The sequence below is a fragment of the Euprymna scolopes genome, chromosome 2 (assembly GCF_053919585.1).
Source record: "Euprymna scolopes isolate OS-2025 chromosome 2, ASM5391958v1, whole genome shotgun sequence".
Classification (NCBI taxonomy): domain Eukaryota; kingdom Metazoa; phylum Mollusca; class Cephalopoda; order Sepiida; family Sepiolidae; genus Euprymna; species Euprymna scolopes.
Genome location: NC_136483.1, coordinates 141,666,753 through 141,683,439, shown reverse-complemented (window position 1 = coordinate 141,683,439; position 16,687 = coordinate 141,666,753). Strand labels below are relative to the sequence as shown.

At 33.8% G+C, this 16,687-nt stretch overlaps 1 protein-coding gene across 3 annotated transcripts in view; it reads left to right on the top strand.

Annotated features, from left to right (window-relative positions):
* Positions 1-16,687, top strand: part of LOC145296798 (signal peptide peptidase-like 3) — a 344,500-nt gene that overhangs the window by 230,130 nt on the left and 97,683 nt on the right. For all 3 annotated transcript variants that reach the window (XM_080142870.1, XM_080142879.1, XM_080142889.1), the window contains one exon: positions 921-998. In XM_080142870.1, the coding sequence (XP_079998996.1) occupies positions 921-998 (78 nt within the window). The remainder of the gene's footprint in view (positions 1-920; positions 999-16,687) is intronic.

Below are 16,687 nucleotides of genomic sequence, written 5' to 3'. Positions count from 1 at the left end.
TGCACACTGTTCAGCAGGAAGAGAAAAAAATATTTCCCCATGGGGCATCTCAATTGCTTAAGGAGTAGATAGGTTCTGTCTATCGCCCGGCTTCCATACTCCTTCTTTGCCTATTAGTCAGGCGCATAGACACTATAACAGTGATTCGACAGAAACACCCAGTGGTAGATCTTGTTCCTTGTCTCGGGCAATGAACGCCGTTTCCCCACTCCCGACACACCCCACCCCTAAAACTGGGCACTTGAGAGTGCTTGAGTAGATGTAGGTGTGTGGAAAAAAAAAAAAAAAAAAATAAGGTTAGAAATAGAAAATTCCACATAAAATTAAGCAAGAAGATGGAATTTACTCTCACTGAGCTAATATTTTATATTTCACATTATCCCCTGGTTCAAATTCAGGGACACATAACTGTTTTCCAAAATGCTGTTTTGATCAAGGGAGATAACTTAAAGGCAAAGAATTATTTTCCTTTTAAATTTAGAATATTTGAAAGTATTATTTTCTAGATGGCCTTTTCATCCATGTAACACAAGTAAATGAAATTTTCAGTCTTTCTTTTTATTAGTTGTTGTCTTGTGTTATATATTTCACTGAAGTATACGCTATGTGCTTGCAATTATAATCATAATCTTAAAAATTACCTCCCTTTTATATTGAGATATGTGATTGTCCAAAAGGACACTGTTGTAGATTATGGAATCTGCTGAGATAAGGTTTGAATATGATCGATTTTGGGTATCACTTAATACTGTTGGATAAAACTATGAACTCACTCATCCGCTCTCTCAGGTATTTATGAAAAATAAAGCAACTTATGTGTAATTAATCATATACAATAAGTAGTTTGCAATAAGTATTGTTTGGGTAGTTGGATAAACAAAAAAAATATAACTTTTTTTTTTTTTTTTTTTTTTTTCCAGAGCCATTTCAGTGGTAGATTCCTCAAGGTTATCAACATTTGTGATTTCTATTCTTCTCATAGTCTATGGAAGCTTCAGGTAAGACAAAGACTTCCTTTCCTTTATTCTTTTCTGTTTATACTTGGAAATCAAATTGATGTTCTGCCGAATCTATACAGCATGTGTTCCTCTAACAAAGGTAGCCAAGAACAGGTGTGTGATATCTTTCTTGCATGTACTAACATCAAAAAAATATAAAACGATTACAATTTTATTTGATTAGTTGCACTAAAATAATTCGTTTCATGTATATTAATGTTTGTACATTCCTTTTGCATCATACAGGTATATATATATATGTGTGTGTTAAAGTAAATGATGCATATATAACAAGTGCGAACCAAAACACAAATCGATGTAATGTTTATTGAGGGGCCATGAGTGTGTGTAGTGCGTGCACATAGTTCACAAACGCAACACATAAGATTTTATAGAGATGCCTGTAAATATCTTCAACTAACATCTTTGCCTGCTTGGCAGCAGACAAGTCACAGACCTTATTTTATAGTTTCCCCTCTCTTCTGGTGGTTGGTATCTGGAATGAAGGCATCTTCTGAATGGAAACACCAAAACATTGAGTTATAGTTTACAGGTCTTTAGTTCCATGATGTTCAGAGTTTCTGAATTTGCACGGTTCTGTAGAATTCCTGCATTCTTTCTACTAGTGGGTTCACTAGATGCTTCAGTGAACCGCAGAGACAGAATTCCCTTTTATTCACTAGACTACTCACACTGCTGAATGACAAACTCAAACCCTTGCAAAAACTGTTTTATGTGACTATATCATCTCTCACTTCGTTTTTTTGTTTTTTTTTTTACTATCTAAGCCTTATGTCACATAACTAGGTCAGTCGTATGTGTTTTATCTTATTGTTTTATAAACTAAACTTCCAATTTTATATAAATATTTAACATATTTTTTTATTCTAACTACCTGTCCCATTTCAATAACATTTTTCTCTTAGTGAAATATTTCATAACCCTTATTAATAATCACAGTGCCATATTTCACTTTACTTCTCCCCAGGCAATCTGGTGTTGTCCGGGAGTCATATTACCCAACAAGAAAAATACATTATTATGTCAGTTTGAGAGTCAATTTCTTAAAGCTGTCTAATGCATGTAAAATGAATATTAAACTGTATATGATGATAGTGGGTCAAAAGTATAAAGAAAACAATTTTTAATGTTAAAATATTTTGGTTTATTTTCTTGCTGGTGGTAGCTTGCTAAAGAATTTGTGTTTTACTTTTACTAATTTATTTAATTGATGTTAAATAACAAAAATCAATGTTTTATGTTTGTTTGAGCTGGGAATACAGTTATAATTTTATCTTATTTGAAGTTGATTTTCTTAACAATTTTGATGTATCCAAAATAATTACACTACCTTCATTCTATTTAAATGTTCTGATCTATACAGAAAACTATGAACCATTCAATATGTAATGCAAATTACTACTTTTGAGTATTTTTCTAAAATTCATTGCTGACTTAAATCTAAAATAAAAGAAAGCAATAAATAGAGAAAGTGGACAGTGAAGTTAATATATAACAGAATATATATATATATATATATATATATATATATATATATATATATATAATGCTTATAATTTCCATTGAAATTAGTATTTTTTATATATATATATATATATATAGAATTATATGAAATTTTATATTACTTGTATTGATCGGACTATTGTTTTCATCTTGAGTGTTATTTGTGCAATGTTTCGGGCGGATTGTCCTTCGACTGTTCTCAGGCATGTTTGTTGTTGGGAAAAGAAAAAAGTTACTGGCTCCATAGATATTTTTGTATTCTGTCTGTTAGTCTCTATTTTATGGATATTGCTTCTAATTTGTAAAAAAAAAAAAAAAAAAAAAAAAATGGTTGACAAAGGGGGGGGGCAATTCTAATAAAGATCGACAGCGAATTATCTCTTTTTTCCTCACTGAAATTTTAAGGGTGTACAATGGGTTTTTTTTTGGGGGGGGGGTTTCTACAATTAGAGGCTCCCAAATGCTACTAAAATCTAGGCCTGGTCTGCTTAGTAATTTTTTGAATAATATCTAAAATTTTTAAAAAATTATTCATTCTTTAACTCTAAACTGGTACAGATTTTGTAAGGAAGGGACAGTTTTTCAGCCAGAGTATATAAAAGGAGACCGCAGATTTTTTTTTTTTTTTAAATCCAGGAGTTAATTCCCTTATGAACTCTGTGTGTAAAAGGAATGGGTTGGGTGGGTAGAGATAAAGAAAAAGATAGAGAAAACATAGAAGTTTTAATAAAAATACGAGGATCATTCCAAAAGTAAAGTCTATTTTTTTAAACTCAAAGTTAAAGAGCTACGAAGATGGGAGTAGTATCATTAAAATGAACAATCTTTCATCCTTCAGAATTAATTTTTCTGCATAGTCATCATTATTATTAATGCACTTTTGCCAGGAATTCAATGATGCATCTCTGCATATGATGCACGTCCATGACGGGGTGCTTTCTTGGGCTCACACCGTCAATACCTGCAACAGAGATAAAACTTTCAGATCATGAATGCATAAGTTCAGTCATCATAGCAATGCAATTTGCAATCCCCTCTCATCCATTTGGGTAGAATATAAGAAATGGGAGGCAACGGGATAGGAACTCCGAATCTCCTAACTGCTTTCTCAGCAATTACTGCCATACATAGTTGTTGTCTCACTATGTTTTGGCCAAGTAAGCCTCTGGCAGGCTTTGGGTAGAAGTGAAACCGCTATCTTCCGACAATTCTCACCTGGAACTGTAGAGATTCAATGTCTCTATCCACTGTGCCATGTTGAATCTCTATGGTTCCAGATGAGAATTGTCTGAAGATAGCAATTTTAATCCTACCCAAAGCCTGTCAGAGGCTTACTTGGCCAAAACGTGGTAAGACGACAACAACTATGGATGGCAGTAATTGCTGAGAATGCAGTTAGGAGATTTGGAGTTCCTATCCCGTTGCGGTTACCACCTGACAAAGGCCAACAGAATAGTCGGCCAAAACATCGTGAAACAACAACTAAGAAAAAAATGAGGATAATAGTCCGCAATAAATAAATTAATAAATAATACTCATCTCAATAATGAATTCCAATTAAAATAATATATCATTTGTGTATGTATTTCTTGCCTATTTGATAAATACACATTGAATTTTTTTTTTTTATATACTAGTAATCAATTATTTATTGAAATTAAAGGAAACTAAAACGAATCTTTTTTTTTTTTTTTTTTTTTTTTTTTTTTAAATTCTATCAAAAAAATAAATATAAACTTAATTATATTTTACTTTTTCTCCTACATAACTCCTGTCTGCTAGTTATTTTTATTATTCCTCTTTGGCAGATCTCGGTCTTTAACCTTTTCCTGAATTAAACTCTAAAAAATCGATATTGCATAGAATATTTACAATATGAATAAAATATTAGTAAACAGATCATATTCTGTTAAATATTTCATCTGATAGTTCCCAAAAATGCTTTTTAAAATTCTTTTATTGTTTGTTCTTATGAATATTTGAATTAATCCAATTTTATTCTAAAATTATATAACCTATTATTAATCTCATCTGACAATTTATTCTAAAAAGATATTTTATTATATTAGCTGAAAGATACAATAGGTAAATAGATTTCATTTATATTAATGATGGGACAATTTCAATATTTTTCTCGGTTTCGATACAATTACTGATTCCAGTTCAGATAGTTTATAAAACCTATATATTTAGTCATAAAATTGCTGACTTTTGTTTTTCTTTTTTAATTATTTTTATTTTTTTCCATTCTATTACGATAAAAATCGCAAATGTAAAAATACACTTGAGGAAATATGATCAATAGGTTTTATTTTTGCTAGTAATTTAAAATCAATAAACATTTGTCATTTTATCATCTACATCAGCAACAGAAGATTAAATTTTAAACTATTTTTTTTTAAACAAAAATGTGACAATTGAATAATTTATTTTTGTCTAATTGGAAGTATTTTCGTCTATATCTATAAATATAAAAGCGAAAATGTATGTATATATGGATGTGTTCGCTTTTTCTGTGTGTCTACAAAAGGCGGTCGCTCGGTTCACAACTTTTTAAAACTTTTTATATCACATACAACTCACACTTAATAACAAAGCTCGCCTGTCTATTTAATTTGCTCGATTTAGGGAAAATAAATATTCAATATTTGTCGCTCGCCGCATGTGGGTTAGTCTTTTTCCTATAACATCTTGGGGGCGAGGAAAAAAGCGTTCCTGCAGTAAATGAAATCCCGCAGTCAAACTGACCTCATTAACTCGTTAAAACGAGCACCTGCTAAATCCAACTAATTAAATAAATTCAAACGTGTTTCTGTAAGCATGTCGCGGTTGGGTAATGGTTAATGTCGCACTTTTTTTTTTTTTTTCTTTCACAACTTTACCTCAACGGTTCGGGTTCGATCCTCATACTTACTTTTTTTTTAACCCCCCCCCCCAAACACCCGGGCAACGCTGGGTACCCCTCGCTAGTATATATATATTTCTGAAATTTATTGTCTTGGGCTTTCGTAAAAAGAAATAATAATTTTTAATCTTCTTTCATGATACAAGTTTATAAAGTAAATTGATTTCAAAACAATTGTAAAGGGATATTGCAGTCAATTTTTTAATTTAGCTAAAAAAAATGTGTTTGCTGTAATTATAAGTGAAGAGTGTTCAATATTCTTGATAGAGAATATGTAAATATGTTTGATATAGTGAACGGTACCTATTGAATGGTACGTTTTCGCATGTGCCCGATCATGTGTCGGCCTGCACTGTAGACTGTTGCGAAAACTTGTATATACAATGGATGTCAATCGTGTGTAAACAAGACCGTTACCTATGATAAAGGAATGAAATTGCAGGAAAAAACAAACAAACCCTTCCCTCCAACATAGTGTCTCTGAATTAATAACAGTGTTTCTCTTGCAACTTTTACATATCTAAAGAAGATATACATTTTATACAAATTCACATGAATTGAATATAGTTTACTCGATGTAAAAATGATTTTTCCAGTTATATATCAGACACTTAGTCTGATGATTTTCTGTAGAGATGAAACAAACGCCTTTGTGTAGATTAATTGACATGGGTATATTTTATTTCTATTATAAAAAAAAAAGTTAATTCAACATATATTCACACTTTTCTAGTTTCATGTCAAGTGTTTTGGTATTCCTTTTGTTATATCATGTGAAATTTATCGAAAACGGTTGGCACATACATACTTTTAATATTATAAGACGGGGCTCTACGGACAAACTTATCTTTAGCTGACCTTTGACAACTAAATATTTTCGTTTACTAGCCAAATAGAAAAGTTACTAGCTAAACTCACATGATTTTTAGAATATATCTTTGTTCTGTAACAAGTATGTAAGATTTTTCTGTGTGTGTGTTTTTTTTTTTTTTTTTTTTTAGTAAGTGTGATTCTAAATATACAACAAATTTTATGTTGATACTTAACGGTATAAACATTCTAATTTCTTCAGATATTTTTTTTAAACGGCCTTTCTTAAAAAAGAAAAAAGTATATTGTTCTATTAAACTTTTATTGTTTAAATAATTTAACTTTTCGTTTTATAAAAGAAAAAAAAACTGAAAATATTTTTTTCACTTGGTAGTGAGCTTTAGAAGATTGTCACTAAAAGAAACACAATCGCCAAAAGATTAGCATTTCATTATTTCTAGTTGCCACATTGAAAAATCACTCACAAATGTGACTGTTTCACTCGCAATGTAGAGCCCTGTAAGAATACATACTATTGCATAATGTACACAACTTGACATCCAGTTGTATATGGTTCTGTTGGGGGACGGCTACTATACAATGTGACACAACAGAACCAAATTGAAACAAAAAAAAATACAAAAACTTGAAGGCTTAAAAATACAAGAAACAAGTGAAGCATGCATGGTCCCCTGTATGCTTCAGTGAACAAGGCATAAAAAAAAAAAATGACTAAGTTCAGCATTTGCAACCCGCCCCCCTCCATTTGTCCCAAAAGTCCCCAGGGGACATCAGATCCTGGTGAAAATTAACAAAAGGTGCAGTTTTAGGCCTTAACATATGCAAATTTGAGTTCTGCACCATGTAAAAAAAAAAGAAATGACTAAGTCTATCATTTCCCCCACCCCCAATCTCCCATTTAGCACCAAAAGTCCCTAAGGCCTTAACATATTTAAATTTGAGTTCAGCATCATGCCAACATACACAGAAAATTTTGGACAAATATGGTAAAATAGTCCCAAAAATGGAGTGTTTTTATTACCCTTAAAATAGCCCCAAGAGTTATCGCGAAATATAAACAAAATTATATAGCAATCTGTTACAGCTTTTCAGAAAGTTTTATAAAAATCCAAGGCATCAATTTTTTTTTTTTTTTAATATGCACAAAAGTGTAAATTTTAGCCTCTTTAACCCGAAAAGCAGCCCTAGGGGGGTAACCGGAGTTTTCCCAGAAAATCTGTTCTGTTATATTTTGCTCATATGTTTAATGTTTGTACAAGTTTTTAAACATTCAAGGCGTAGCTATTGAGAAAAGTGCTGACGGATGAACGGAGAAGGGTGAATTTACAGGTCCGCCTTCCTTTTGTCAGGACCAAAAGAGATAATGAATAATGGCAAAATAATTTATTCAAAACCAATTTACATTTTAGTTCTGAAATAGAAGTTGTGATTTTTCACTGTTTCTTCAGTCATTCTTGCAGGAATGTTGTCCGTTCTGAGTTTGTTAATTTGTGCTTCTTACACCTTTTACCTTTCACAATATTTTCTGCTTCATTTTTCATATCTGTTATTGTGACTAGTCTAAAAAGAAATCCTTCAGTATCTTCTGATATAAACAGATGCCATTTTATTTACATTTTTTAATAATGGCCCAAAAGCCACTTGAGGATAAGATTTAATGAGTTGTAATGATTGTCACTTAAAGGACGAAGAATAATGAGAGAATTAAGAATGTTTGATGGAATGGACTAAGTTTGAATACTTTTGGGAATGGTTTATGACAAGTCTGTTGACATTGGATTTGAAGATTCTTATGCTGTACTCTGTAAGAAAGCAGTCCCATGGTAATGTTTCAGACAAAAATCCCTTGTGTATAATCTCCATTTTGAAGTTCTGTTTGATAATGAATTTTAAAAAAATAAATAAAATTGGTGACTAGTTTAGTTTTTAGTACACTCTAGACCAAGGTAGCCCAGATCTGGCCCATGAAGGCATTTTGACTGGCCCACAAGCCTGATTACTAATTAACATGAGACGAAGCTCTTGAATTCAATAAAAAGCCTGCTGTTATCTTCCTCTGATCCACATAGCAGAATTTGTATAATATGACTGCAAAAACTCCATATCCATTTCTACATACAATATAAAAAAATAAAACACAAACTGAGAGCCAATTTGACTGACCAACCGGCAACAGATGGGGACAGCTTCAAAGTGACAATGTTGTCTCCATCAGCTTTCTATTTCTTACCGTTTGAATGTGTGGATATTACCACATGTGGTGTATGTAAGTGTAGATGTCTGCAACTATCTGTACTCCTCTGTGTGCGTGTGGTTCATTTGTAGTACAATTTTCAATAACACTTTCAAGCATGCACATCATAATTTCATCTATTTCACTTTGGTTGATTTTTTTTTTACTTTGAAATATTTTGACATTCTTTCAAGAAAATTAATTTTTGTTAGTTTTTATTTTTTTTAATTCTAAATTTTTTTTAATTTTTTCTGATTACTCAATGTTTATTTTAATTATGGCTTTAAGCATTTAGGTTGACAAGAGACTGCATATGTAACTTTCCTTATTTGTTTATTAATGACCTTCGTCCGGCTTGTGACCTGTAATTATAACATGATCTGACGTGCAGGGTCAAATGAGTTGCTGATCCCTGCTCTAGACTAATCTTTGTCACACACAAACTGAGTTGTCATAAAAATATGCTGATGATGATAAAAAACGTTGATCTCTGGAATTTTTTTTTCATAAATGAACTGTTTCTGACCAGGTGGTGGGGGAGTATTTATTTTGATTATTTTATGCAATTTCCTGTGGTTTACATTGTCGTCTGCTATTTACTGTTCATAGGTGGCTACAATTTCTTTTAAATAAAAATGATTTAAGTTGTCTTTTTTCACAATAGCATTCAGGTGGTTCTCTTTTTTTCTTCGCTTTGCTTACAGAGTAGCCATTAATTAAAGTGACAAGCAGAATGAAATTGGTATACACGAGCTTTTAATAATGGATTTCTTTAATTATACTGACACATTTTAGGATTGCATAACATTGATTATTCCTAATGTCTTAATTTGATTGGCACCAACCTACACCATGCATCAACCTCTATTTATTTACTTGACTATTTAAGTATTAAGTATCGCTGAAGTTTCTTTTATGCTGACCGAGAGGTTATAACTATAATCCGAAAAAAAAGATTGCCCTCCTCCACGTTATAGTTGGCCTAAACCAATTAAAACTCAAGATATTTTAAGTAGAATAGCTCACAGTGAATGTGGTATTCTACTGACTGAAGTGAAAGAATCAACAAAAAATACTTGGATGAATTGATCAAAATAAATTTAGTTGAGAGTAAGACTGAGGATGACCGACTCCCACATCTTTGATTGACTTGTGCCTAATTTTATTCAAAATTGTTTTATATTTTTGCAAATAAATAATTCGGTGTAGTATCTGTTCTAATATTACACATTATCATTTTTTTTTTTTTTTTTTTTTTTTCTCAGTTAATGAAAGGAAAATATTTCTAGACAGAGGCAATTTTTGTTCCAATCAAAAATGACGCTTTTTGGAGTGCTGAAGATGAATATAGATTTAAATTTTTCCGGATAGTATCAGTGAAAAGTGAAATGCTGACCGGACTTGACTTTCAGAAAATATTGGTAACGTGCTGTTGCAATATTTTTTACTATTAATGGGGTATGGCCCCTCACAGTTGGGAGATTCTATTTATAAACGCTGTTGCTAGGAACTGACAAATCAAATTTACGTTCTGCTACCAACCAATCAGAAACCAGAATTGCTCCATAAAAATTAAACCTTTTTTTTTTTTTAGCAACCTTGCTAAGAATCTTTTGTTCTCTGGTTACAAAAATTATAAAGTCCAAAACCTGTACGGAACAGCTGTCCACTGAGAATCCATCATCTCCAAGACTTGTATAGAATAACTAACCATCGGAAACTCTTCTGAAACTAAACATGGCTTCCCACTCAAGATGTGCTATTAAATTTCCATTCAAATTTGTGTCTCAGTTTTACTACCAGGTCTTAAAAAAAGTTGCGAATGAAGAAAGGTGTCCTGCATTTTGTGACTCTATTTCATAATGATGATAACCAGTTTGTATGCAAGAAATGTAAGACGATAGAAATGCGAGAGAATTCAAATATGGAGAAAATATATTTGGATGACAAAGTGATTGAGGTTTTTCATGAGTTTTGTTAATGATACCGTTGGAACACGGGAAGGAGCTAGTATTAGTATGATTGTAACGATTAGAAGTGAGTGGACTAAGTTCAGGTAAATTTTACCTTTACTAATGAGCAGAGGGTTACCACTGTCAACCAAGAGAAGAGTGTGATAATGTATAGAAGTGAAATCTGATCAGTGAGAGTTGAGGACATGCGTTGCATGAAGAGAAACATGAGAATGACATGATGAATCTGTAATGTTGGTTTTAAAGACTGGTGACCTTAGAAAAAGATTAAATTGAACAGTATAAGAAGATGTCGGCCAAGCAGGAGCCTTCAATAGTATGGCTACATTGAAAGAATGGATTATAGTTCTTGGATTAGTAGATATAAAACAGTTGAGGTAGCAAGTTCGGTTCACAGTGGAGGTTATGGAAACATTAACGGAAGCGATAAAGATGAGCTTTAGAGAAAAAAGGATAAAGACCTGGTCGGAGATTGGTTCGTTTGGAAGTCAATTTCTTAAAACCATCCAACACATGCCAGCATGTTAAATTAATGTTAAACTGAATATGATGATTATTTTCCATATTATCATTATGTTTTTGTTAGCCATTTAGTGTAATGGCTTTCAAATTGTTATCTCTAATTTGGAATAGTGATTATGATGAACAAGTCAAATTCCACTATCAGTCTAAGGATTTTGTTGCTGATTAATGACAATCTTTGAGCTGATCTGAACTCTGCCTATTGTCACATTTTGACACTTGTCAGCGATGGCGTTTGATTAAAATTAATAAATTTTCTTTGTCAAGAAAAATGTTTCTTTGTGAGTTGGATCAAATTTAATTTTATAGAATGTTATAGGAAATTAATTTTCATTACTCATGTTTAATTCACATCATTAATAATTGGTAAAGTGTTCACGAACTTGATAATCTAATACATAAAATTATCTTTTTAGTTTTTTTAGTTTTCCAGCGATAGCAATTAATCTTTGTGTGTGTGCGCGATAATGAGTGAGAAAAACAAAATGATCGCTGCGTGTAATGAATTGGTCCTGACACAACAATGGCAGGACCTGCTTCAATGTTTGTATAATGTTATAAAAAAAAAAAAAAAGAAAAGCAGTGGTATGCAAGAAGGGGAGCATATAATATTTAAATTATCTCCATTTCTTATAGTAATTACCTGTACTAGGACTTATACTAGAGTCTTTAGGGCTTCGAGAATCACCAGGGCATCACCAGACCAGTAAATGAAAGACTGCCTTAATTTTTTCCTTTCCGTTTTCACTTCTCCACCCTAAAAAAAAAGTGTGCTTGTGGCATGTATTCTGTTTCTTTTCTGACGAGCTTCTACATAACATAAATTAATTATTAACACCAGTGTCAACAAGTTGTGTTTGAAGAGCAATTTAATCCAGTTTCTGACACAAAAAAAAAAAAAAAAAAATCAACATGAAACGACCTAAAAATTGAAAAAAGCAGATGGATTGAGATCAAAAACTTGTGAACCATCTTTTTGACTTCATCAGTTCAGAAAAGATTAAGAATAATTCCTCAACCAAATCTATATATCTATAAAAGTGAAAGTGTGTGTGTCTGTCTGTTTATATTTCCCTACACAATAACTCTGTCAATTTTCAGTCTACAGACTCAAAATTTCATATACAGGGTATAGAGATTTGAGAAAATCTTTGTAATCCGTTTTCGGCCAGAAATTTGCCTGTTAAAGGGTCAAAGTTCAGTGATTTGGCCTTTGAGAACTCTACCAAACTCCTCCACCAATTTTGGGTCTAAACAATTGAAATGTTAGATATAGGTTCCTTGGACATGGATCTAACTTAATAACTTGATTTGAGCCCAAAAGAATAAATGTTAAGGGATATGGGGTCAAAGTTAAAAAAGAAAAATTTTGACCTCTGCAATCTCTACTAAATTACTCGGACAATTTCTGGTCTAAATATTTGAAATTTTACATAAAGGGCATTCAGAGATAGGGCAAGCTTTTTCATCAGTTTGGGTCGAAAATTTGAGCTACCAATATATAAATGTATGTATGTATGTATGTTTGCATGTCTGCCTAAAACTTTCGACAGAGGTGACGGATTTTCACAAGATCAGTATCATTTTGAAGCTTGACCCTTCAGACGACAAATACCAAAAAATTGGCTAAAAACACTAATTTCTTCACCCTCAACTGGGCGCTTTTTTTACAGGGAGGGGGGGCGCTTTTTTCGGCAATATTTTCGAACATCATCCACTCTTTTTGATTGTCTAGCCTTAATTTTAACCTACGTCACTTCCGGTTTGGCAGTGGTCGTAACAGCAAAGCCTGCCTTCCTACTACCACTTTTTTTTTTTTTTTTGCTCAACACACACCTCCAAACACCTGGGCAACGCCGGGCTTCCATGCTAGTAATTTCATAAAAATTTTTGCAACGAATTTCTAAGAAGTATCCATTTATGAAAATAAAACTTTTATACAGGGTGACCTCAAAAAACGGGTCCCAACTCTAATTAGGCCCTGTTTCTTAGTGTTTTATCTGAGTGAAATGAAACTTTGGTCATAACTAGTTTATTATATTCAAAACATCACATCAAAACACTAGGGTCTTTGGCTTTTTTTTCTCCGTTCTGCAGCATATGTTCTAGATGGCGTCCATTTAACTCCATGCATTTCTTGAGGCACAGCACGAAGTTGTCCATGACCTTCTTACTGACCGAATTGGTAATGACTCTCATCTCCTCCCTGATGGCTTCCTTGAGTTCCGTGATAGTTCTGGGTTTCCCTGCGTAGATTCTGTCCTTAAGATAGCCCCAAAGAAAAAAATCTGGGGGGCTTAGATCCAGGTTATGGGGTGCCCACTCAAAATCAGTCTTGAGACTGATCACTCGGGTTCTCGAAGTTCTCTTTCAGCCAATCTCTGGACGGGTTTGAGGTGGGAGAACTTGCTCCGTCCTGCTAGAACCAGAACTTGCTCATGAGCGCCAGGTAGATGGTCTGGACCTCACTCTTGAAGGTTTTGAGGACCTCGACATACCACTCCTTGGTGACTATCACTGCTGCGCCAGATTCTTCGATGAAGATTGGTCCGATGATGCCTCTGGCTGAGATTGCAGCCCACACCGTGCACTTAGGAGAGTGCAGGGGCTTGGTGGCTACTTCATTGGGTCTGGAGGACCCCCAGAAAACATTTGTCTTGGAGTTTGCCTTTCCATCAAGATGGAAGTGGGCTTCATCTGAGGTCCAAAGGAGGTTAAGGAAACTGGGTGTCTCCTCGATCTTCTCGAGCATCTAGACTGCCATAGCCCTCCTCTGCTTCTTGTCTGAGGCTGTAAGGGTCTGCAGCGTCTGTATTCTGTAAGGGTAAGCCCTGATATCGTTCACCAGCACTCTCCTGCAAGTCTCATGGGACATACCAAGGGACTGACTTTGCTTACGGTCAGAGCATTTCGGACTCTGCTGGAGAGACTCTCTCACTCTTTCGACCAGCTCGGCTGTTCGCTTCTTGGGACGTCCCGAGTGGCTTGGATGGTTCTCTCTGGCAGTGTTGAGGTTCTCCACGGTCCCATACTTCTTGAAGTGGTCCACCCAGTTCTGAATTCTGCTTTTGGATGGAGCCTTTTCACATTCGAACTGACACCTGAAACTGTCCTAGGTAACTGTAGTAAAATTTAACAGTGTATTCTTTGTCCCAGCTCCCCCTGGGGTCTTGGTGTACTCACGGTCATTGATTCTGCCATGTCCTGTCAAATAAGGGCAATCGGTGAATAAATAATGGAGATATAACAAAGTGTACACAGGGTCCTTTTTCAGGGGGTGGGGGTCACCCTGTATTTACTCATTACCCAAAGAACACTTTTTCTTTTTTCTCCAGTTCTCCTAAAGTCTAGCTCAAATATTATAGTATTGCTGTAACCATATTTAATGAGTTATGCAATGCAAAATATAAGTTAATAAACGGAATGTGTGCATTGAGATTTGGAATTAAAGAGTGAATTGTTTTGGCAGGTTATGATTTAGGGAATTCAATAGGTAAATTAATATGTAGTTCCGTTGCAGCCAGATGGCTGCATATTGTGAAAGAAAAGTGAGTAAGCACAGTGTATTTACACAATTTTTATTTACATGAAAGAAACAACAACAGTGGAAACAGCAAGGAAGTGTTTAACGCGAAAGTATTTGAAGTTATAGGATTTCTTTATACACCACGTTTCTTGCCTTTTTACAGTCACTTTTTTTCAGAGTGAAGATCAACTCGTGTGGGTTTCTTACCTGTGACGCCGCTACATACAGTTGACCATGGGTGAAAGTCTGTTCTTCCAGCCATACACTCACCTTCTTCAGTGTCTGGCCTTGACTTTTATTGATTGCCATGGCAAAGGTAGGCCTCACCGGGAATTGTCGACTATTCCACACGACAAATTGTTCATCTTGGTGATTCATTTGTATTCTCGGTATGAGTACCTCCCCCACACACAGTAGGAAAATTTAAAGATAGATAAACACTTGTGTTTATAAAAGGAATATGTAAAATTAAAAGTAGATTTTGATATGGAAACAAGTGAGTCTTCTCAAAATTTAAATTGTTTTATTTTGAGTTTTCATTATATTACCCTTAAATGTTCTAACCTTAGTTAAAAGCAAAGTGTAGTATCTATTCATTTTTATGGAAATCGCTCTAGACAGGCATGAAGCCATTTGATGTAAGGAGCTAACAGGTAAAAAAAAATGATTATCACAAAAATAGGAGATGCCTTGAAGTCTTAAAAAGACCAAGAAAAACAATCGTCGGGAAGAGTTCCATAAGCATGCAGTTCTTTGAAAGAAGCTACTGGAGTAAGAATCTGTATTAGATAGAATGAGGTATTAAAATAGTGAATTGATGGCGACTACTAGACCAATGTGTGAAACGAACTGAAACAAAGGAAGCAGAAAATAGATCATACAGTGCTGAAGAACAAATTCTATAATAATAATTATAGAAAAGACTGATATTAGCAACATCACGTCTGTGAGAGAGAGAGAGAGAGAGAGAGAGAGAGATGCAGAGAAGTGAGTTGAGGAACCAATCAAATTGCAGGTGCTACATTTATTTCACCTCTCTTGTATTTGCTCAGTGAAGGAAAAATCCAGAAAAATTTAGTAAAGTGAAACAATATAAAGTTTTTTTGTATTTGCTCAGTGAAAGAGAAATCCAGGTAATTATTTAGTAAAGTGAAACAATATAAAGTTTTTTAATTTATTTTTTTATGCTTTTATTTTTTTGTATTTTTATTTTTATATTTTTATTGTCTTCCTTGTGATATAACCTGTTAGAGAAAAAAAAAAAATAGTAATTTCATTTGAATCGGCGTGGTGCTAATTTTTTTTATTTTTTTTTATTTTTTCCAGCTTAATTTTGTTATTGACATTATTCCCCCCACCCCTCACAACTACGTCTTTCTGAAAGCAGGTAATAATAGCAGGTAGTCATAACAATTGTAGTTTCTGCTACACAGATGTAGAGAGTGTGAGCCTCCTTACATCCAGTTGTGAAGTTCTGCTGAGGGACGGCTATTATACAATGGGACGCAATAAGTGTGTAAATATCTCCGCTGGGAAATTTGTAATATGTTGAATATCCAGTGTAGCAACAAGTCGTGGGAACATAAAAAACAGTTGGAAAGGAATCATACACCATCCATTATGGCTATAAAATTCCTACAGCTATGTACCTAGACAACAGAGCTGTTAAGTCTGATATAGTAATATGGGACAAGAGGAAGAAAGTGGCAACCTTCGTTAAAGTGTCCCTATCGATGCTGACCTTAAAAGAGCTGAGAGAAAATAACGAAATATCAAGGTCTTATGTACGGCATGAAAAGAAACTGGAATCTTAGGAAGATCTCCATCATTTCAATAATTATAGGAGCAACCGAACCCATGAAAAAGAATTTCCAAAAACTACCTGTTGAATATACCAGGTGAACCAAGTGCAAGAGAAATGCAAACAATTGCACCCAAAGGAATGGTTAGAATTTTAAAATGATCTCTTGGTTGGAGTGACTGAAATAGTGGTGGATGTCTGGCATCCTACTGGGTGCCCCATCCCCATAAAAACAAAATGATTAGAACATTTTAAAAGCAGATAGTTATTGAAAGGATCATGGGAAGTGAAAGTATTGTTATGAAACCTGGATTTCACAATGACGCATGCAGGTTATCAGTCTGCATCATTATTCATCTAACCATGAGCACTGA